We start from the raw sequence: 22710 nt of genomic DNA on the forward strand, positions 1-22710 counted from the left end.
TAAACGAATTTTTAACCCCCGAACTAAAAAAAAGGTTGTGTTATAAGTTTGACCGCTATGTGTGTGTGTGTCTGTCTGTCTGTGGCATCGTAGCGCCTAAACGGATGAGCCGATTTAAAATTTTTTGGTTTTATTTTAAAGGTAATTTAACGGAGAGTCTTCTTAGCTAAGTGTTCAAGTGCGAGCTTATTTTTCCGTACGCGAAAGAACTAAAAAAAAATCGATGATCTTCAAAATCGTTTCAGTTTGGAAAAGACATGACATTATAAATAATTACTATGGAAATGAATGGTCAAATAAACTTGGCTCAATTCAATTCGAAAAGTGAATTGGTAAAATAATTCTGTAATTCGAAGCAATAATTCAAAAGAACAAAGTCAACTCAAATATTTCAATTAAAATATTTCCAAAAATTTGTCCCAAAAAATTGATAGCTCTCAAAGTATTCTTTTTATCACATCTGATGTCCTTGATCATCACTTTGATATTGATTTAAGAAGGAGTGTTGTAAGTTTAAAGTGTTTATCTGTGCGTCTGTGTGTTTTTCAGGGGCATCGTAGCCCCTAAACGGTCGAACTGACTCGATTGAGAACAATTGATGGTAATAATTCGTCGGACCAATTTTGACTAAGTATTATATTATTATTTTAGGAAAGTATAAAGAATTTTAAATAAAGGAAAATTGAAAAGCTATTAAAACAAATTACTTTGTAAACAAAAGATATTTTCAATAATTTTGAATGTGGTATCGACTATCGACACCCACTCATCATACAAGTGACAATGTGCGACAAATATTCTATGAGTGATTTATATAAATATAAATATGAATTTGTATGCATAAACAACTCATTTATAAAACATAACGAAATTAAACTATTTTATGTAATTGAATTGCAGTGATTATCATATTATGTCATTTACTTGAATATCCTCTGTTCGATGTGTCCTCTTTTCAATTTATAACACCTATAAAATCTACGATCAAGTAGGGCTGGATTAATGCATGGCCACAACAGCACCCACTCTCACGGCTCCGGTGAAACAATCAATTGGAAAAAAAAAATGTAAAAGAAATCAATCAAATTAAAGTGATTATATAAAGTCGCCCTCCGACGACCTCCGTCGCAACAAAATTAATTTAATTAATAGTTGTGATGGGCTGGTGTAGTGCATGGTATATGCATGAAGGAGGTGCACCCAGCCTCTGAAATTGAGGAGCTGATAAATGAAATTATCAGCGGAAAGGTGGTTGTTTCGGGCAGTTTGTTAAAAAACTAATGTAATAAAATGAATAACAAATATCTTGGGTCTTTGTCCAACTTATTACTGTGTGTCCGAAACAGTAATGAATCGTAATTGAAATGAAAAGGACAATTTCGGAATAATTAGATTCAATGCGGAATAATTTCAGTGACTGAACGGAATGAAAATGTTGGATCTACTGTCAGATTCATATCTCGAAAATTACTCATTTAATGGTCAAATAAACACGATTTTTGTAATTTTCGGGTCAAAATTACCTTAGAAACTTAGTTTTATCGAAATCGGAAACAAAATTTTTTTTTACACTTTTTGCAATTTGTAAAAATCGAAAAAATCATAAAAAATTCAAAAAAACACAATTTTTGTAATTTTTGGTTGGGTTGGGTTAGGTTGGGTTAGGTTGGGTTAGGTTGGGTTAGGTTGGGTTAGGTTGGGTTGGGTTGGGTTAGGTTGGGTTAGGTTGGGTTAGGTTGGGTTAGGTTGGGTTAGGTTGGGTTAGGTTGGGTTAGGCTGGGTTAGGTTGGGTTAGGCTGGGTTGGGTTGAGTGTGGGAGTGGGAGTGGGAGTGGGAGTGGGAGTGGGAGTGGGAGTGGGAGTGGGAGTGGGAGTGGGAGTGGGAGTGGGTGTGGGTGTAGGTGTGGGTGTGGGAGTGGGAGTGGGAGTGGGAGTGGGAGTGGGAGTGGGAGTGGGAGTGGGAGTGGGAGTGGGAGTGGGAGTGGGTGTGGGTGTGGGTGTGGGTGTGGGTGTGGGAGTGGGAGTGGGAGTGGGAGTGAGAGTGGGAGTGGGAGTGGGAGTGGGAGTGGGTGTGGGTGTGGGATTTTATTGATCATTTATAATGAATTTTTCCATACAATCGTTCAGTTTTCGGAATAGCTCTGTTTTTACGATTATCGAGATTACTGTATATCATATTTTAAGGATTTCACGCTCCGGGTGGCTACCCGGCTCGCCCCCCCCCCCTGGATTATTTTGTAATATTAATAATTAAAACTTAATTTAACTAATAGTTGTGATAGTTGTGATATTTATAAAGAAAAGACATTTATGATATTTATAAAGACAATCTCTATTTATTTTCGAAGAAAATTAACCTTTAAATAGCCAAACGTGAAATAATAGTTATTTTTAAAGTATTACTTTTCCACATACAATCATACTTTTTCCATAAAAGAGTGATTGTTGATATTTCAACGGGTTTTCGTTTACTTTTCATTTATAATAATTATATTTAATTTATATTTATTTTAATATTTAAGCTTCTATTCTGCACGTACAACCACAATCATCTCAGCCAATCATTAGAGTCAATAAAGACATCTATTCAATATTTAGATCCGGTATACGTTTTATTGATCCTTCCCTTTTTCGCTTATATCTTAAAGTGGTAAAATCACATTTTCGATTTTACCGAAAATTCGATTTTTTAATAAAACAGACAAATGTCATCTGATCTTATTGGAATTTTTTTTGAAACCCACTAACTTTGGGTCATTCTTTTCAGCTGTGATGTCAGTTTTTCGCTAGTTATCACTTATGTGCTTAATTCCGGGACCTGGTCTCCACATTCTTGAAATCTATTATAGCTACGTTATTTTTGATGATAAATTTGAAAAGTATGACCCAAATTTAGTAGAATTACATACTAAGTTTATCAAAATCGGATAAAATTTGGATGTGATAGAGCAAAATAAAATTTTTTGGATTCTGATGACGTCATCAAGTTCAAAAATTTGATTTTTTTGATAACTCAGGTAAATTTGATCCGATCTTGTTGGAATTTTTTTTGAAACCCACTAACTTTGGGTCATTCTTTTCAGCTGTGATGTCAGTTTTTCGCTAGTTATCACTTATGTGCTTAATTCCGGGACCTGGTCTCCACATTCTTGAAATCTATGATAGCTACGTTATTTTTGATGATAAATTTGAAAAGTATGACCCAAATTTAGTAGAATTACATACTAAGTTTATCAAAATCGGATAAAATTTGGATGTGATAGAGCAAAATAAAATTTTTTGGATTCTGATGACGTCACCAAGATCAAAAATTGGATTTTTTTGATAACTCAGGTAAATTTGATCCGATCTTGTTGGAATTTTTTTTGAAACCCACTAATTTTGGGTCATTCTTTTCAGCTGTGATGTCAGTTTTTCGCTAGTTATCACTTATGTCCTTTATTCCGGGACAAGGATTCCATATTCGCTTGCCGAGTGCTGACGTGTGAACATTGTTTTTTGTAAATAGATAATTTAACGAAAAAAAAAGATAGGAAATCATTCATGGAAAAAATTTTACAATTATAAATTATAAATAGACAATTTTTAAGTCTCCGAGCTAATAAAATCCATATGTTTTTTTCAATTTATCATGCTCGGTTAAATTGACGTACATTTCTAACCAAACTGATGATGCATTTAAAAATTTACTACGAAATACAAGTCATATTTAATATTTAATATTTAATAAAACGTTATCACCATTAAATATGGTATGAATGTGAGTCATATCAGACTCCACAGACTCCACAGACTCAGTGACTAGATTTGATTTGAGGATGTATGAGCATGGTAATGGGGGCACAAATTTAAAAATTGATATTTTCAATTTTTTTGATAAATTTATATTATTAATTGACGATATAAGACGAAAAGTAAGAATAAAATTTTTCGATATCTGGCTTAATTTTCAAAATATCGAAAATTGAAAATTTTGTTTAATTATTTAGCTTTCGATATTTCGAAAACCAAGACACATATCGAAAAATTTTATTCTTATTTTTCGTCTACATTTATGAAGTTGTAACAAAATTCATCATCAAAGTTGAAAATAAGATAAAAATAATTTCAACCCTTAATCTACCCTGCTCTTACATCCCTTATATGACACTTAGTTTTTTTCTTTTCTAATTCATTGCTAATATGTTTACTTTCTATTAAAAAGTTTTTTTTTTAAATTTGTTTTCATTCATTCCAAATGAAAATTATCAAAAACTTCCAAAATATGTCGTTTTTTGAGATTCCTCCATAAGAGCCAATGTATTTTATATCGATTTTCAATGACTTTTTTCTTAAAAATTTGCACGGTTACCTAAGCTGAAATTTTAAGCACATATTCTTTGAGTAAAAGACTACCTACAAACAAATTTTGAGCCTTTAAATCAAACATTGTTGTCATGCTCATACATCCTTAATAAAACGTTATCACCATTAATTATGGTATGAATGTGAGTCATATCAGACTCCACAGACTCCACAGACGCAGTGACTAGATTTGATTTGAGCAGAGTTAGTTTCTATTAAAAGTTGATACAACAAATTTATTAGTTTACTATAATTACTCGTATTACTCGTTAGTTGTAGTTAGTTGGGTATGAGTGCTACTGCTAATGAGTGCTGGTTAGTGGTGAGTACTGAGTACTAGTGAGTGTAGTTGATGGTCATGACTTCACATGAGTCAATACGATACGATACGATATTTAAAATAATTATATTATAATGTTTTAATATTGATATGTATATTATGATGTCATAGTCAGTTTATTGGTACAAAGTATTATGATATTTACATATCTACATAAATGTCATTATTTTATATCTAAAGGTCTGTTTACACTACTTTCTTATGTACATTTATAAACATATTTCTACCATCAATAGATCACAAAAAAATATTCATAGCGTAGGAGCTGTGTTAGCTAAGCGAATTCCCTCAGATATTTACATAAATGTCATTATTTTCTATCTAAAGATCGGTTTACATTACTTTCTTATACATTCATAAGGTATTTCTGCCATTTATTGAGCACAAAAAAATATTCGTAGCGCAGAAGCTGCATTAGCTAAGGGAATTCCCTCAGAGATTTACATAAATGTCATTATTTTATATCTAAAGATCGGTTTACACTACTTTCTTATACATTCATAAAGTATTTCTGCCATTTATTGAGGACAAAAAAATATTCGTAGCGCAGAAGCTGCGTTAGCTAAGCAAATTCCATCAGATTTGAAAAAAAAATAACACTTTTTTCTTAAAATCGAATATTACATTTGTAATTTTTATTTCGAAAAATCAGCGTCAAGAAAAATAAACGACAAGAGTAGTTTCTTGCTTAAAACTGATAAAAAAAATACAAAAATCCGCCAATTGGTGGCTCCAATCCACCTTCTTTTCGGATTCCGTCTTTTCCGTTTTCTACCCTCTCCTTCGGTAATCATTTTTGTCAGAATTCTTTTATCCGCCATCCGACAAATGTGCCCCAGCCATCCTACGCGCCATGCTTTGATAACATTTACAATGTTATAGTCCCTATACATAACATAAACTTCCTTATTTGTCCTTCTTCTCCAAAGCCCACACTCATCTTTTACACCTTCTTAAATTTTGCTTAAAACTATCCTCTATCAAATCAGTAATTTATTAGTCGCTGCCTTGTTCATGGCCCACGTTTCCGATCCATAGACTACTGTCGGCATAAAATATATATTTTTTTAAATTTGTGTCCCTACTACCGTGCTCATACATCCTTAATTAGTCGGACACGACGGGTTTTTTTCTGTTTTCAATATTTTTTTTCCACCGTTAGACTAGTTTTGGAGAAATCTATGAAAACATGTCATCTACCGTTTTTCCATAAGACCAATGTTAAATATGCCAACTTTTGAAGTCAATTATTTTTTTAAATAATTGGACAACCACCCCGCTATCTTTCTCTAAAATTTTCAGAATTGATTTAAATTTCTTCTAACTTCATATAAAAAAAAATCAAGCCTTTTATCCAAAATTGCCAATTCTTAATGAAGTGTAAAACAGCCTTTATAAAAAAAAGTACACATGTATATTAAAGTATTCCGAGTCCGAGTAGAGACGAACTTACATTTAAATAAATATGTTTTGAATATTTTGCAAATAAAAAACGTGCAAACAAAAAAAAAAACGAAATTTTTTATTTAAAAATCAATTAACATATTTTTGATTGTATAATTGAAAATAGCCTATTTATTAAAAGGCACACTCTACAAGTCTACATTAGCCGGTATTCGGTCGATTCGGTATCCGTTGTTTATGTGTATACATCAGAATCGATTCAGTTTCAGTTTGTGTATATCTCTCAATCAAAAACCATTTTATTATTTATTATTTCAAAATTATTTATTCAATTAAAATTTTCACTTGAATGAGGAATTTTATTTATATTAAAATTGATTATAGTGTTGTGATTTTACGCGCAAACAATATACTCTTTTCAAAATTGATTATTTTCAATTTAAACAGCATACAAAAAAATTGTGAAGTTTGATTTGTATATAGTTCGACATTTTATTTATTTTTCAAAAAATCAATTTCAAAATTTTATTCAAATTCGACAATCGATATAAATAATTCGAAATAGTACTTTTTTTTTTTAAATTGTTCTAAATTTTGTTTTCGTGTGTTCAAATTCTGTGTACGTTTATTTGTTTGTGTTTAATTTTTAAATGGAATGCAGAAAGGTAAATTCTTGTTTGTGTTATATTTTTTATAATTATGTTTTCTGTACGAAATTAAACAGGTAAAAAATGGAAAAACTATTTTTGTCATTTTAATAACTATGTATTATAAATTTTTTTTTGTAAAAACAAGCAGAGTTAAAAGTAATTAAAATATTAAAATACAAAATAAATAAAAAATAATTTTTGTAAAATGAAATCTGACCAAATTTTTTCTAAATTGTTAAATTTTTAATTAAATATTTGTACGTTTTCGAATTTTTATCAAATAACTAAAATTCTAGATGGTTTAATTAAATAATTCTACATAGGAAAAATCATTTTCATGACGCTAATAATATTTAATGAAAAAAGAAAATTTTGTCGATAAATCCTTTTTTTTTCTGTGTAATTTTTTTAACCCTCTAACTAAAAAAAAGAGGTGTTATAAGTTTGACCGCTATGTTTGTGTGTCTGCCTGTCTGTCCGTGGCATCGTAGTTCCTAAACGGATGAACCGATTTTGATTTTTTTAATTTTGTTTGAAAGGAAATGCGAGTTCAGGGGTCTATGGCCGAAAAATTTGTCGTAATAATACACCATCTTATCTTCTTGACTAGCCTAAAACAGTCTCACAGTCTCGCGGAAGTTCGAATCGAATCCATTTTGAAAAAATTGAAAATGGCTGAAAGTACTTGGCTTGGTTTTTTGTGCGCTGATTACGAAGTTTTTGGTCAATATGCTCCCCGTGATGAGGAAAAAAAGACCTTTTTGCCCATTTTAACCGTTTTATTGAATGATTTTTTTCGAATAGGAGGTTGACTCTAAAAAATAATTTGTATGCCGGGAAAGATAGTGCTTTTGAGGTTGTTTAGGCCCAACTTTTGCTATCGGCTGATTTATTTTATCCCATCTAGAAACGGAGATATTGATCGAAATTCGTTTGGACCTGCCATAGGTAAAATTTTTGGCCTAGGGAAAAAAATCAACAAAACACTATTTAGGCTAAAATTGTGAAAAATGTATTTAATTTGCGAAAAATTATTTGAACGGTTTGGTGTTCCAGTTAATCTTTTGATGATTTTAGTAAAAAATCCATTCGAATTAGATCCTAGTAAAATAAAGCATTATTTTGGTGATGAATTTCGAAAGAATATATCATTTGTTTTGATGTGGTCATTTGGTCATTTTAAATGATGCATTTTATAACCGGAATTATTACTTAAGTCAACCGAAACGGTATTATCAACATTTTTTTGTTTGTGATATTGAATCACAAATTTTTTTTATTTAAATTCACAATAAAAGTTGATAATCCCCTATCTGTTTTAAAAAAAATTTATTTTTCGGTTTATTTATAGAAGTACTGAATGTTCCAGTAAAATGGTACTTAAAAATATTCTCAATCGAGTCGGTTCGACCGTTTAGGGGCTTTTGAATTACTTAATTATTAACCATTTCACTTTTCGAAATGAATGGAGCCAGGTTTATTTGACCATTCATTTCCATGGTAATTATTTATATGTTAAAATTATATGTCATGCCTTTTCCAAATTGAATAGAAGACTATCGCCAATTTATAAGTTTTTTCGGGTACGGAACACTAATCTCGCACTTGAAACATAGCTAAGAACACTCTCCGTTAAATTACCTTTCAAAAGGCGCTACGATGCCACAGGCAGACAGACACACACATCCATGACGGTCAAACTTATAACAGACCCTTTTTTTTTAGTTCGGGGGTTAATAGAACCGATGTCGTTATAACCGATTTTGCCTGTACTTATATTTAGGGATTTGCAACTAGAATCCATCCATGCCGTGTACTATTAAAATAAATTCGTTGCCATATTTTACAGTAAGGATTTAAGTAGGGTATTATTATAATAGCTATATATATATTTTTGTATAATCCCTAAAATGTATATACATATAAACTAAACAAAAATCAATGGATATAAACTCGAAACAGCTCTTTGAGATAAAAATAAAAGAATATTAAGGTAGTTTACTCGTCGCAATCGGAGATAAAAATGTTGGATTAAAATTTGTTGGGATATGATGTAGAAATTTGAATCTAGACAAAAATTAATTTCACATTAAGGATGTATGAGCATGGTAGTGGGGGCACAAATTTAAAAAATTTATATTTTCAATTTTAATGATAAAATTATGTTATAACTTGACGATATACGACAAAAAATATGAATACAATTTTTCGATATCTGGTATCTTTCGTAATTCTCAAATTATCGAAAATTGAAAATTTTGTTTAATTATTCACAGCTCTCGATATTTCGAAAACCAAGGCGCATATCGAAAAATTGTATTCTTATTTTTCGTCTACATTCATGAAGTTGAAAATAAGATAAAAATAATTTCAACCCTAAATCTACCCTGCTCTTACATCCCTTATATGGACGGAGACACTTGTTTTTTCTTTTCTATGACATTGCTAATATGTTTACTTTCTATTAAAAAGTTTTTTTTAAATTTGTTTTCATTCATTCCAAGTGAAAATTATCAAAAACTTTCAAAATATGTCGTTTTTTTGAGATTCCTCCATAAAAGCCAATGCATTCACTTGTCTTTAAGGAAGCATTCTCTTTGAGTTACTCTCAAAAATTCAACATTTTGGTTCGTACATTTCCATCCAGCTACAAAATTTTATACGAGTTTCACGTCAGTTTCTTAAAAATGGTTTGAAGTAGTGAATTTACGTTTGAACTACCTTAAACATTGATCGCGGTTTCATGTTGGTTGGTGTACTTCTTTGATGGTGTTTGTTTACAAAGATGGGTTGGTAATACTCTGATGTCGTCATCATTTTAGCTCACACATTTATATGTATGACCTACTATTGACGTCATAACTTTGCCAAATATATACAAAGTATTTAAAAAGTTCACCCTTGTTATTTAATTCAAAACTATTAGCTCAATTTAAATTCTTTATTTTTTGATTTTCTGGCATCACAACTGTCATTACTCGAAATAAATATTAGTTTGTGATATTTTCAACTTTTGTTCGAAACATTTTTCAAAAGCTTGGATTCATCAACCAAGGGAGCAATCTTCCGGCAGAGAAACTGTGGTCTTTCTGTGCGACGTCTGCCCTCGGCATAATCCTAGTTTCATCTACTTAAAATAGCACCTCTTACCCGGAAATATCTCCCCCTCGGATGGCAGGTTGTTCTCAAGATGGGGCAATGAGGCTCATTTTGTCTACGTTTTAGGGATTAATTTGCTGTATCCTTCTTTTGTGTTAGTATTATTATCCCGTCAGCACTTGCGTCAACCATTCGGTAATCTTTAGTCGTGTGATGAGAGCAAGAACATTAATATTAAGGACGTAAAACTAGAGTGGAGGGGATAGCAGGAAAAAAGGCGCCTACCTGGGCGAATCGGTCATTGTGTACTTTGTACTGCGCATCAGAATCGAGCTTGAGCAAAATTCTCATAGTACAAGTGCTGATGGTCTATTATTTCTAATTAGGTCAGGTAAAAAATGATCTTTTTTTTGAGCACTACCAAAAAAATTTAAATTTGTGTCACCTTCTCCATAAAAATTTTAATACGTTACACTCCAGTTACATCGGTGACCTAATCAATTTATTTACTACGATTGATCATGCGCACTAATACCGCTTATAATATTATCAACATACCTGTGAACTTTATTAACATGAGCTTTTTATAATACATTCATATCATTTTCTACTTCCATATACAGAGTACAGTGGAATCGCGGTAATCCGGCACACCCTACAATCCGATATGCCTATAATAGTTATATTTGTTAGTTATCTGTGTTTTACCAGTTCTATAAGTAATTTATCAAATGGCAAGAGTTTTCTTTTCAAAGAATTTCAGACTACAAAAGGTCGGTGGGCTGTTTTAAAAAAACATTTTTCAGATTACCGTGGATCAACGAAATATTCATTATATGGAGGTTATGTGACGCGGGCATAAGGTTTTTTTTTGATTACAAAGAAAAAAATAGTATGAGCTTTTGTACATATATTCCCATAAAAGTTTTGTTATAAAAAAGAAGTTGTGAGTTTTTTTTTGCATAAAAATGAAAAGTACTTTTAAAATTTGCATCCTGTTTAAAAAACAAATTTATTAAACTGATTTGCATACGATTATCACAGCTTTTTAGCGAATTTCCGAAGGAAATGAAGCAATTGCGATCGTACTAATGATGGAATTTTGAAAGAACAAAAAAAATTATTTATTCCGATTTGAATAAAATTTGATATTTAGAAGGGTTATGATATTTGAAAGGTTAAGTTCGTTAATGAGAATAATCGACAGATAAACAATAGGTGGGGGAGGGGTGCAAAAAGAACAAAATTTTGAATTTTTTTCTGTTTTAAGCAAAAAAGTACTCTTGTGATTTTTTACTCTAGACTTTTAGTTTTCGAAAAATTACAAATTCGATTTTAACAAAAATATGCAATTTTTTCAATCTCTGAGGGAATTCGCTTAGCTAACGCAGCCTCTGCGCTACGAGTTTTTTCTATGAAAAAGAAAAAGTATTCTCTTTATGTAGCTTTACGGTAAAAGTATGAAGACATTGTATTTAAAAAAAAAAGCTCAGCTTTTCCAACAGACTTTCTTTTTTAGAGCTTCCTTTTATAAACTTTTATTGCATTTATCCAGTCTATTATCTCAGGAATTGTGGGATGATTTTATCTATTTTAATATGTATTTTTTCATAGTTAGAAATTGGAAATTTTTTATAACATTTTTTCTTTGCTAAGGTAAATTTGTGCAGCTAATTTGATTCTTGTCCACTCTAGAGTAATTTTACTATCATCCTACTCTCGTAGAGTAATTTTACTATCATCTGAATTACTGTATTTTATCTGGCGAAGTAATTCTGAACTCAGATTCGAATGAATCATGCCAAAAAACGAACTAAAAAGTAAAAAAGAAGTTTTATTAGTTAATTTGTATATAAAAAATAAAAGCTCACTCATTTACTCGCTGGTTGAACACGTAAATAAAATTTAGTTTTCAGTCGGGGGACCTCAAAGATTAAAAAGTGTTCCACAGAACGGTCCCTCGACTCCAAAGACAATTTTAATTACCTGTTCAATCAGCGAATCAATGGGTACTTTGAGCTTTTTAATTCATTTATTGAAATCTTTTTTAGTTTTTCCCAGTTTTTCAGTGTCACTCGATATGATGTAAGGATTATCACGATACTCCATACATCCAAATTGGGCGAATAAAGAAAGTAACATAAGCCAGTCCTGTACAAAAAGTGTCAATAACAATATGGTTTACATTAAACTAATTTATCTTAATTATTAAGAATTATAGATAAAATTAATATGTCTATAATGTGTGGTTAGGATATTTAGTTGCAGGAATGCGTTAAAATTATAATTACAAATATCAAATATCATCAATAACGATAACGTGCATTTTATTAAAATTATTATCGATCAATCACATTCATAATCATGTCTGACCAGCTACATGGTTCAGTAGGGCAGTATTTGTATTCTGTAACTATTTAAGGTGATTGTAAATCTTCATTATTGTAAAAAAAAAATTTGGTTTATTGCACGTTACATACATATAAACCAAATACATGCTGTGTAGTCAACAACAATACCACGCAACTACAAAAATATATAATATATTGTGTGCAAGTGATGCTTATAAATTTAATAATATAGATATCGCTCTTCAATCATTAATAATCTAACTATTGATGGTGAATTATACTGTAACTGGACAATATAAGATGAAAAGTAAGAATAGAATTTTTCGAACAAAATATCGAAAACCAAGGCATATATCGAAAAATTGTATTCTTAGTTTTCGTGTACATTCATGAAATTATAGCAAAATTCATAATCAAAGATGAAAATAAGGTACAAATAATTTCAACCACAAGTCTAAACTTGACTTGGCGCTCCTCGCACTACCTTAATAACATATTAAAAATTCAGATTTTTATCTATACAATGCTTGAATGCTCGATTAACCTTAAGTGATAAGCGTCTTGGTAATAAAGACTTTAGCATATAAAATTGACAGAGCAAATTGCAACGGTATTCTAAAAAGTACGATATTTGCTAAACCATTAATTAAATATTATTAAAATATAGTATAAACATAAATTGCATCGTATCGCATCATTTAAATGTAACATGATCGAGCTGAAGTTCCAACTGATTATTTAAACACAATTGTTTTAAAGTTGCGGTGCTGCGGTCTTCATTCCACGTCCACAAAGGCGTATCCACAATTTTATTTAATGGATAAGTAAGGGGCCATATCTATAAATTACGTCACACGTTAAGGGAAAGGCAACGGATTAACGAAATGTGACAAAAGCTTTGTGACGTTATATATCAAAACCAATACAAAACAAGAAATAATTGTAAACAAAAAAATTGTATGTAGCTCCGACGCACGACTGGAGTTCACTCGTAAATTGTTGTATAGTGTGCTGTTTCCCTAGGTTTTTGTCAGTTTCAAACAATAGATGCTTTGTCTTGTTATACGTACTATGTAGTATAACTCGAAGACGTACGATGTACGTTGGCTGAATAGCTATGTAGTCATTCTGTATCGGTGGGTAACAACTACACGGTGTGCAGTGTTAGTCAGATTATTGTCAGTTTCAATCAATAGAAGCTTTATCGATAGTGATTTCTAAAAAGTGAAAAGTGAACACGATGGTCACTCAATCACACTAAGTACAGTTTTTATGGACGTTCTTATGTATAAAACAAAGAGGGAGTATCTTATGTGTAACGCGTGCTGTATCGTATATGTACAACTTCAAGTAATGTACAAGTGATGAGACTGATCGGCTGTGTTCATGTATACACATATACAACTACAGATCAAATGTAATGATGACGCACGCATCACATCAAATTTTTTCTTTGTCTTATACATAAGAACGCCCTAAAAACTCTTCTTACTTCATATATTTTAAATGGCTAACGAGATGGTTGTTTCCAAACAGTATACGCAATTATTACAAGCTATACGATAAACGCATTTTGTATAAAACATTTATTTCTAGAAGCATTAAAGGTCTCACGTGGTTTTAATTACCACGAAACTATTTTATAATTTGATAATAATTGGACAAATATTGATAGCAAAAAAATGTTTATAAAAAACATATAACTTATGTAAATTATACCTACAGAATGTACCATTTTACCTGTACAGAAAGTACCATCTATTATGGCTCATAGTTCGTTTAGTAGTGAACCAATCAAACAATAATTTTAACAAAAATTGTAGTTTGATGGTTTTTTTCTTTGTGTGGCGTTAAATTGACGAAATTTTCACCTTGACGCCATACAAAACACAGCTAGTTATGGGCATACCCAACTTGTGTCCAAGTGATTACAAAACAGGAATTTTTAACCTAGAGAAAATTAAATCAGAAATTTTTGTCAAGTACTTTGACATAAACATATGTCAACTAAATTTATGGCAAGTTCACGACCAAGGTAAGGGGAAGGGAGGTCAGTTGAACAACAAAATTTTAAAACAAATAATATGACCCAATTTAGCTCTGATGCCTACCCCCTGGTAGCTACGCGATTGATTACGTCTACAATCATCCAACTCGTATAACTATAAACAGTCAATTGTTTTAATACCAATTATATTTACTACATTTATATTTCTAATTTCAGTAATTAATATTATCTACAGTGTCTGCCAGTTGAAATACACATCTGTTTTATTTGTCATTTTTAACGTGAAATATTTTAGCGAACAAATAAATATATGTTTGGCGCAGTATTCGGTCATTATTAGGTTAATTTCATTATTTCTTCACTTTCTGGTTTATCTCCTGACTTCCTGGAGTCTTCCTTTTGAGATAGCAACTCTAACTTGGCGTCAACTTAACGCGAAATCACGTGCAATAAATATTTTTCATATGTTTTTTTTTTTAAATAGAACTTGATCCATTCTTTCTTCCAGTCTTTCATTTAATAGTCTGCCATCTTGGATGGTCCGCCATATTGTATTTAGAATGACGTCACTTAGCTAACCATGCATTGTCATCCAAACTAAACGTATATGCAAAATTTCATCAGTTAAGGGAAACTGCTTTAAAATTCGAATGGAAGATTTTACTCGAATAAACATACAAAGATTGCAAGTTGAATATTAAGCTTGTTTTGATAAAATAACTAAAACACTCTGTACATTGTTTATAATATTTAATTTAAATGAGTAAAATCTCTGCTATTGAAATTTGTACATTAATTGAATGTTTTCTACTCAAACAAATAACGAGACTCATAGTCAAGTTCGACAATGAGCAAAGTCAAGGATGTTGACAACTAGGACAGCGTTGTATAACGTTTTATTATGTAATTTTGTATAATTCAATCTATTAATTTTGATTGAAATTGCATTTTTCTTCAAGAATTTGTTTAATTTGTAATATCTTCTTTCGATTAACAATACTTTTGATTATCGAAACAAATGTACATCGTGTCTCGTCCAATGATTCTCCACCTAGCAGTGGTTAGCTAAGTAAATCTTATATCTAAGATATACTAGTTTGATTAAATTCAATGTCCATAGATGGCAATCTTTACTGTCATACTTATTCATTAATAATGTTAATTTTTTGAAATAGATCAAATTAATACTTCAAAAATAAGTTGCAAAATTTTAAAAAATTCATTTTGCCTCATCGTACAGTTGAGTTATTCGATAAAGTACACAAAACACTTTTACACTTCAAGAACTAGGTTAGGTTATATTGGCTGTCCACGAAGGACACACTTAGGCAATAGAGAACCCATATAATGTCTTTTATCACCTTTCATTTATCAGCTCCTCAATTTCAGAGGCTGAGTGCACATCCTTCATGCACTACAACAGCCCATCACAACTATTAATTAAATTAATTTTGTTGCGACGGCGGGAATCGAACCCGCTACCCTAAGCAAACTGCGGACGGAATTGGTAACGTCTTAACCAACTGAGCTAATAGGGCGACATACATAATATAAATAAGTACTTGTTCTCAACTTTTACTCTTTAAGAACTAAAATTTTCAGAAACATTTTAACCCAAAGCTATTTTCCACAAGTATAACGCGAGATCCTTTAATGACACCAATAAATCGGATTCATAAGAATAAAAATTATTCCAATAATATTTTCCCAAAATTTAAATAAAACTTGAAAGGTATTTTTCCATGTAAAACAACAAGATCATTTTCCCCGTGAATAAAATGTCATTATCACACTTAAGAAAATCAATATCACACTATTTTTATCAAAAGAAGAAATAGATAATAAAGAAAATATAAGGAAAATATTTGAAATTATTATGAATAATTTGAATGCGTTGTTTATTTTCATTTTTGTCTTTAATTCATTATTACGGTTACGGTACAATGCATTTGTGATAACTACATAAACTGTTAATTATATTATCTATAGGTGGTATTTTTATTCATAAAATTAATGTTAATCAATAAGAAAAATGTCTTATATCCCTATATATTATGAATGTGAAAGTAAGCATGTTTGTTTGTTTGTTACGCTTTCATGCTTAAACTAGCGAATGGTTTTTAATGAAACTGTACAGCAATATAGCTGGTATACCGGCATAACACATGAACTATAAATAATAAAGACATATTTAAAAAAAAATAAATAAGTAAATAAAATTTAATGAATTTGACATTACCATAAATTACAGATTTCTGTAAAAGTAGTCATTTGACATTACCATAAATTACAGATTTCTGTAAAAATAGTCAATATAAAATATTTCATGGCCATCTTTTTTGATATACTCAATGAATAATTACGACTATTATACATTTAAAAAAATAGAAAATCATACATATATTTTACCTGTGTAAAACAATCCTTACCATTATTACGAGTGTTATAGAAAAGGATAAGCGAAAGCAATCTTTATCAATCTTTACTATTTAACCCAGCGAAGCGGGTGGGTATCACTCTAGTATTACTATAAACACATACTACTTATTAAGTTATTACATAATAACAAAATGTTTGAAAACACGTGGCTTTTATTTGAAGGACTCCATTTTCATTAAGCTTATAAAAGCGCTTAAAATCTGGGCCAAAATTACCTCAATAACTTAACCGAAACAAGGTTTTTTTGAAGTTATTAAATCATTGATAAAATCACCATAGACCAAATTCATTTAAACTTGTTTTGTGATTTGGATAAAATTCTATCTTCGTATATAAAAAAGACTCTATTAATTTAATGTTTAAATCCCTACTGAATCCCTACACAGTGCAAGTATGTCATAATTTTTTCACTGTAGCGACAAAAATATCGAACGTATATGGTCGACTGAATGTAACGATGCAGGTGTACATTTTCCTATACATATTAAAATGCTACATGAGTTTCTGAAGGAAATGTGGGATGTTTTTCAATTAGGTGAAGAGATTACGTTTAGTGACGTCATTATAAAATATAAATTCAAAACATAATACTGAGTTGGATATACCTGTCAAAGTATATATTTTTCACTTGATGAATATCCCTTTAATGAAAAATGAAAACTTTATACTTACCTACAATTTTTATTTCAATAAATAATTCTCTAAGAATTTTAATAAAAATATAAAGTTTACTATGAAAGATCACTTATACTCGATGTTCCTAGAATCAACGAAGTTGATTTTTATATACATATATTATGTAATATTTGAAGGTTATATTAAGTTTAGCCTTCGTAACGTTAAAAAATATTACTACGTCCCGAGATTATTAAGTGTAACAGTCATTATTGGCTGAGTACTTGGACGTTCAGAAATCAATGGGAGCGAAAAAGCTGACAAATTAGTTAAACGGTCCAAAACCATTTGATAGGGTACCAAAAAGTACAATTTAAACTAAAATTTAAAAAAATGGATGGTACACGAGTTCAAACGCTTTTGGGGAAAACATTAATGACCATGCAAAAACTCTTATAAAACTCTTTATAAAGGTTTCAGAGCGTTTTCAACCGGAGAAAAATCATTTGAAAATATTTTCGGGTCTGCTTTTCATTATAAACCCAGGAAGCATATGTACAAAATTAATCTCACAGGGTACGATCTGTGCAGATTTTGTCATGAAGTGGAAGAAACTGGAATACACATTCTGTGTGAATGCAAAAGTCCCTCTCTCAAACGACATCCAATTACTTGGGATGGAATGATCTCCACTCAAGTGAAATATATGAAGTCGCACCAGGAATATTCTAAAGTTTATTAAAGGTGAAGGGCTTCTGGAGGACTAATGGGATATTCACGAACATTGATCAACGGGCACGGTTTTCTTCTCTAGCCAGGTCTTTCCGCTTTTCTCTATTCTCCTTATTATTCGACATTTTGCTTACCAATTCCAATTCAACGCCTGAAAAACGGCTCAATTTTAGCAAAACTCCTTCTGCAAACTTCTCAGTTTAGTAAAAGTTGTAGTGTAACCCCTCTCCCCTCCGCAGAAAACGGGTGGGAGCAAACAATCAAATTTGAAATCTGGTAACATGCGGATTTTCTTATACTCAAATAACTCCTTCAAAAAATTTGGTGCCGGTAATTTTACACACTTCAATTCACTCAAGCAAGAACTAACTTGTTTCAACTACTCATAGTTGTCGTAGTAAAGTTAGACCGTTGTTTATAAAACGATCGATGAATTGTGCCTTACAAGGTACTTCTACTTACACTAGTGAACGCAACCCAAGTAAGTTAATATAGATGACAGATGTGAGTGGCTACTGGGTAGTACATTAAAAACTTCACAATTTTTTTTTTGTTTTATTGAAAATGTTGTACATTAAAATTAATTATTTTTGATTAATTTAACAAAATTCTACATAAAAAAATGTGTCACAATTCATAGTTTTAATCAATTTATCGTAAAACATTATTTTGTGTGTGTCTGAATGTACTTTTTTAGGTTAGTGTACAAACGTGAAATGTCATTTCTTTCAAAATAATTTTTGTTTTTTTTTTGGGTAAATATTATTTATTAATATTTTCTTTTTCCATTTTCCTGTTACAGTATATCCGACTTCGGTTCGATTGTTAGATTTATAGAAGAGTTCCCGTTGAGGTAGCGAAATGGCGACGATAGATGGTAGGCCGGCCCAGTACGGCATCACTCTCCGACAGTTGCGGGAACTCATGGAACATCGTGGCAGAGAGGGTGTTGAGAAAATTAATGGTTTTGGAGGTGTCCAAGAAATTTGTAAAAAATTGTACACATCACCTAGTGAAGGTTTGTAAGATTGATTTCAAACTATAGCGGTTCCTAGATTCACACCCTCTTCCTAAAATTTTATGCACAATTACCGAAGATTTATGTGTAAATTGAAAACTTCCAAAGCGTTATTGTAGCGATCAATCAATTTTTCCAGCACTGCCGATTTGTATTTATTTTTTACTTCTGCCTTTGATTTTCACTTTCATTCATGAAGTGTTGGTTCTAATCAAGGAAAATTTTTAACACTTGACAAATCTCAAGAGATACAATTTTCACTTCGTATTCCAAGCGATACGTCAGGACCTACATGCTCAGTCCGTAAATCATCGCTTAAACAACAGCTAGAAACCCAAAATCATTTGCTATCTATTTTTTGGAGTTTTTAGGGTAGTTTTGACCCAAAAAAACACATAAATTTAATTTATTTGACTAATAGACCAATAGTTTTCGATTTATCTTCTGAAATCGCTTCGATGTACAAATTTCGCTTACGATTTTAAGCGATATCTTCAAAATTACTCGTCCAAGAGCAAAATGAACTCGATTTTTGAAATTTTTAGGTCAAAATTGCCTTATAAATTGAGTTTTATCGAAAATAAAAACAAAAATTATTTTTTCGATTTTTTATAATTTTATTAAGGGGTACCCCTTTGAAAAAAGTCGAAAAATCTAGAAAAATTTTTTCTGGCGAAATTTGATAAAACTCAGTTTATAAGGTAAGTTTGACCCAAAAAATTCAAAAATCGCGTTCATTTGACTACTGGGCGAATAGTTTTTGAGAAAAACGATACCTCGGGTTGATTTTTGAAGTTATCTCGAAAACTATCCACCTAAGCGTTAAATAAACTCGATTTTTAATTTTTTTGGGTCAAAATTACTTAATATACTGAGTTTCATCGAAATTGGAAACATTAAAAATTTTTCGATTTTTTGCAATTTTCTTAAGGGGTACCCCTTAGAATAAAATCGAAAAAATCACAAACCAATTTTTGTAACGGAATTCCATAAAAGTTTGTTTATAAAGTAATTTTGACTCAAAAAATACAAAAATTTGGTTCATTTAACGATTGGGCGAACGGTTTCGGGGTTATTACCTGAAATCATGTACGTAATTCATATTTGGGAGCGATTTCCGGCGATACCTCGAAAAGTATTCATCTACTCGTCAAATAAACCAAATTTCTGCATTTTTTGAGACGAAATTACGAAATCGAAAAGAAATTATTCAATGAATCTAATTACTCAAATTTTTTGGATACCAGACCTTAACTCCTCGACACCGACACCCTCGAAATTGAAAGTTTAATAAATTACGATTTAAATTCAAGGTTTAAGTGGATCACAAGTGGACACAGACCATAGAAGAGAAACATTTGGTTCGAATGTAATTCCGCCAAAACCTCCGAAAACATTCTTGCAATTGGTGTGGGAAGCTTTACAGGATATAACGTTAATCATTCTGGAAGTAGCTGCAATTGTTTCATTAGGTCTGAGTTTTTATAAACCCGCTGACGAAGAGGAAGATTCAGGTAAATTCATTTTGTTTGTTTTTCTTTAATTATTGATATCTCGGGTGGGTTTTCCAAATTTTGATTCTTATGCAAATTTCAAAATATTTTTAGCTTAGTTTTAAAGCTCAAATTTTTCGTCTTTTCATAAATACTCCAAAAGTTGAATCGCTTCCGAGCTAAAACTAAGCTAATAATATATTTTTTTATAACTTGTAAAAAGCTTTATACGGTTTTTTTCGCGCTTGATTTAATTTTAATGAAAAATTTCATTAAAATTTAAAAAAAAAGCTCCTATTTATATTCATTATGAACATTTTCCAGTTTGAAAAAAGAAAATTCCGTTGTATTGACATAATAAAGATGGCGACTGAAGAATATTAAGTTCCTACTTCAAATACGCTTAGGACTGGCAGTGAATCACGACTACTGCAGGAGCTGTCACAGTGGTGACTAGGAGGAGACAATGTCTCATCTTCTCTGTCACTGCCCAGTTCTTGTCATGAGGAGATGGACTTACTTGAACCAGCCTCTCTTTGACGACCTCTCCGACCTAAAGTCAGTCGACGTCAAAGCCCTTCTGCTGTTCTTAAACAGCTTCAAATGGTTCATGGAGTAGTGACCGGGGATGGGCCAAATCTTTTGCGGTATCACAACGGACCCTATGGTCTAAGTGTGTCCCACCCCAGGACAGCCACTCTAACCTAACCTAACCTAACCTACTTCAAATAATAATTTCATGGTTTTTAAAAAAATCCTCCAAAATCGAGCCACAATGATGTTTAGTCATAAATTCCAAATTGTAAAGTTAACGCTAGTCACCTCAATTTTTAAAATAAAACTTTTTTGGCATTGGTTGGATATTTGACATCTTCTGGCTTGATTTTTAGAGCACTGGCTTGTACTGTCGGAGGTCCTGGTTTCGATCTCCGATTGTTTGAAATTTTAATAATTTTGAGACATCAGGAGTACATAATTTATCGCCCCAAGATCTGCTTCTATCCAAATTTCAGCCAAGATTATTATTAAATGTTTTAAAGGGCCTGTATAAGGGATGAAACCTCCGTATATGGTTTTTGCACCTACAGGATTTTGGATCCAATCGAAATACCCTTTTTATCCTGTTGATAGCCAGAGATAAAAGGTCAGCAGCAGGTCTGATTCGCTGTCTAGAGCATGAGGACTCCCTTAATTATTAATCGTACAAATTTCCAACCTTTCAAAAATAATATTTTGGATTTGACAGTCACCGAATTCGCTAGTTAATCCCAAAATTATGTCAATACAATAAATTTTCTTTTTTGTATTTTCGGGAAAAAAATGTTCCAAAACAAATTTTTGTTTATAAAATAAATGTTGTCCAAAAGAAAAATTGTATAAACTAGATAATTTTTTGGAAAAAAATGCAATAATTTTTTTCATGTCGTGCGCCCCCTAGATGATGGCCGTAAGTGAAATATAAAAAGTACTAATACTAACCCCTATGTGCAACCATCAAATCTGTTTTGATCTTTATCTATTTCAAAAAATATATCAAATAAATATAATAAGTTATCCTTTTCCAAAAAAAAAAAAAAAAAAAACAAAACATACTTCTTTACTAAATACAATCTATTCTTCTCACATCTCATTAGGTCTGTTTTATCTTTTTAAATATATTCGATGTATTTCATTTGATGTTTTTCACATTTTCCAATTGGTTGATTTACATCAGAGACTATGATTTAAGATCACTTTTCATGTTTTTAAAAATAACTTTTCCAGAATCGTACTACAAGCGGATGTTAAATTTAAAGACAGCACGTCGAAATCAAGAAATAAAAAACTTAAATATCCAGATTCGTGGCTGTAAAGTTGGAAAATTATTATTATTTCGGTTTTTGATAGAAAAAAAGCTTCGAATAAAAAACTGGTAGTATATTGGAATAAATTCGAAATGAGATTTTCGTCTTTTCATGATTTTGAAAACATAAAAAGGTGAAAAGGGAAGTCTTGGGAATTGACATATGATGGTGCGTAAAGCTTTCACAAAGTCGAAAATGGGCCTTGTCCCCCATTAGAATCTTCTCTAGAATCGCCGTAGGTGGTCAAATGTAGCCACCCCACAGAGCTTTAAAAACGTCGAAATAAACTACCCCCCCCCCTGAGGATCTCCTTCAAACTCAGGTCAATTGGACACAAGGCGGTCGCTGTAGTTACTCAAACGTAGCAACTCCGT

General features: G+C 31.2%; 1 protein-coding gene across 15 annotated transcripts in view; it reads left to right on the forward strand.

Annotated features, from left to right (window-relative positions):
• LOC123302592 (plasma membrane calcium-transporting ATPase 3) overlaps nt 1-22710 on the forward strand; it is a 153052-nt gene that overhangs the window by 90588 nt on the left and 39754 nt on the right. For 6 of the 15 annotated variants that reach the window (XM_044885586.1, XM_044885594.1, XM_044885598.1 and 3 more), the window contains exons 3-5: nt 18784-18999; nt 20313-20513; nt 21931-21939. In XM_044885586.1, the coding sequence (XP_044741521.1) occupies nt 18843-18999; nt 20313-20513; nt 21931-21939 (367 nt within the window). In that variant the 5' untranslated portion in view covers nt 18784-18842. Of the gene's footprint in view, nt 1-4644; nt 4666-6729; nt 6753-18568; nt 18679-18783; nt 19000-20312; nt 20514-21930; nt 21940-22710 lie in introns of those variants that run through there. The other 9 variants (XM_044885590.1, XM_044885595.1, XM_044885599.1 and 6 more) reach the window with 4 other exon arrangements.

This window comes from Chrysoperla carnea, chromosome X (genome assembly GCF_905475395.1).
Source record: "Chrysoperla carnea chromosome X, inChrCarn1.1, whole genome shotgun sequence".
In the NCBI taxonomy this organism is placed as follows: Eukaryota; Metazoa; Arthropoda; class Insecta; order Neuroptera; family Chrysopidae; genus Chrysoperla; species Chrysoperla carnea.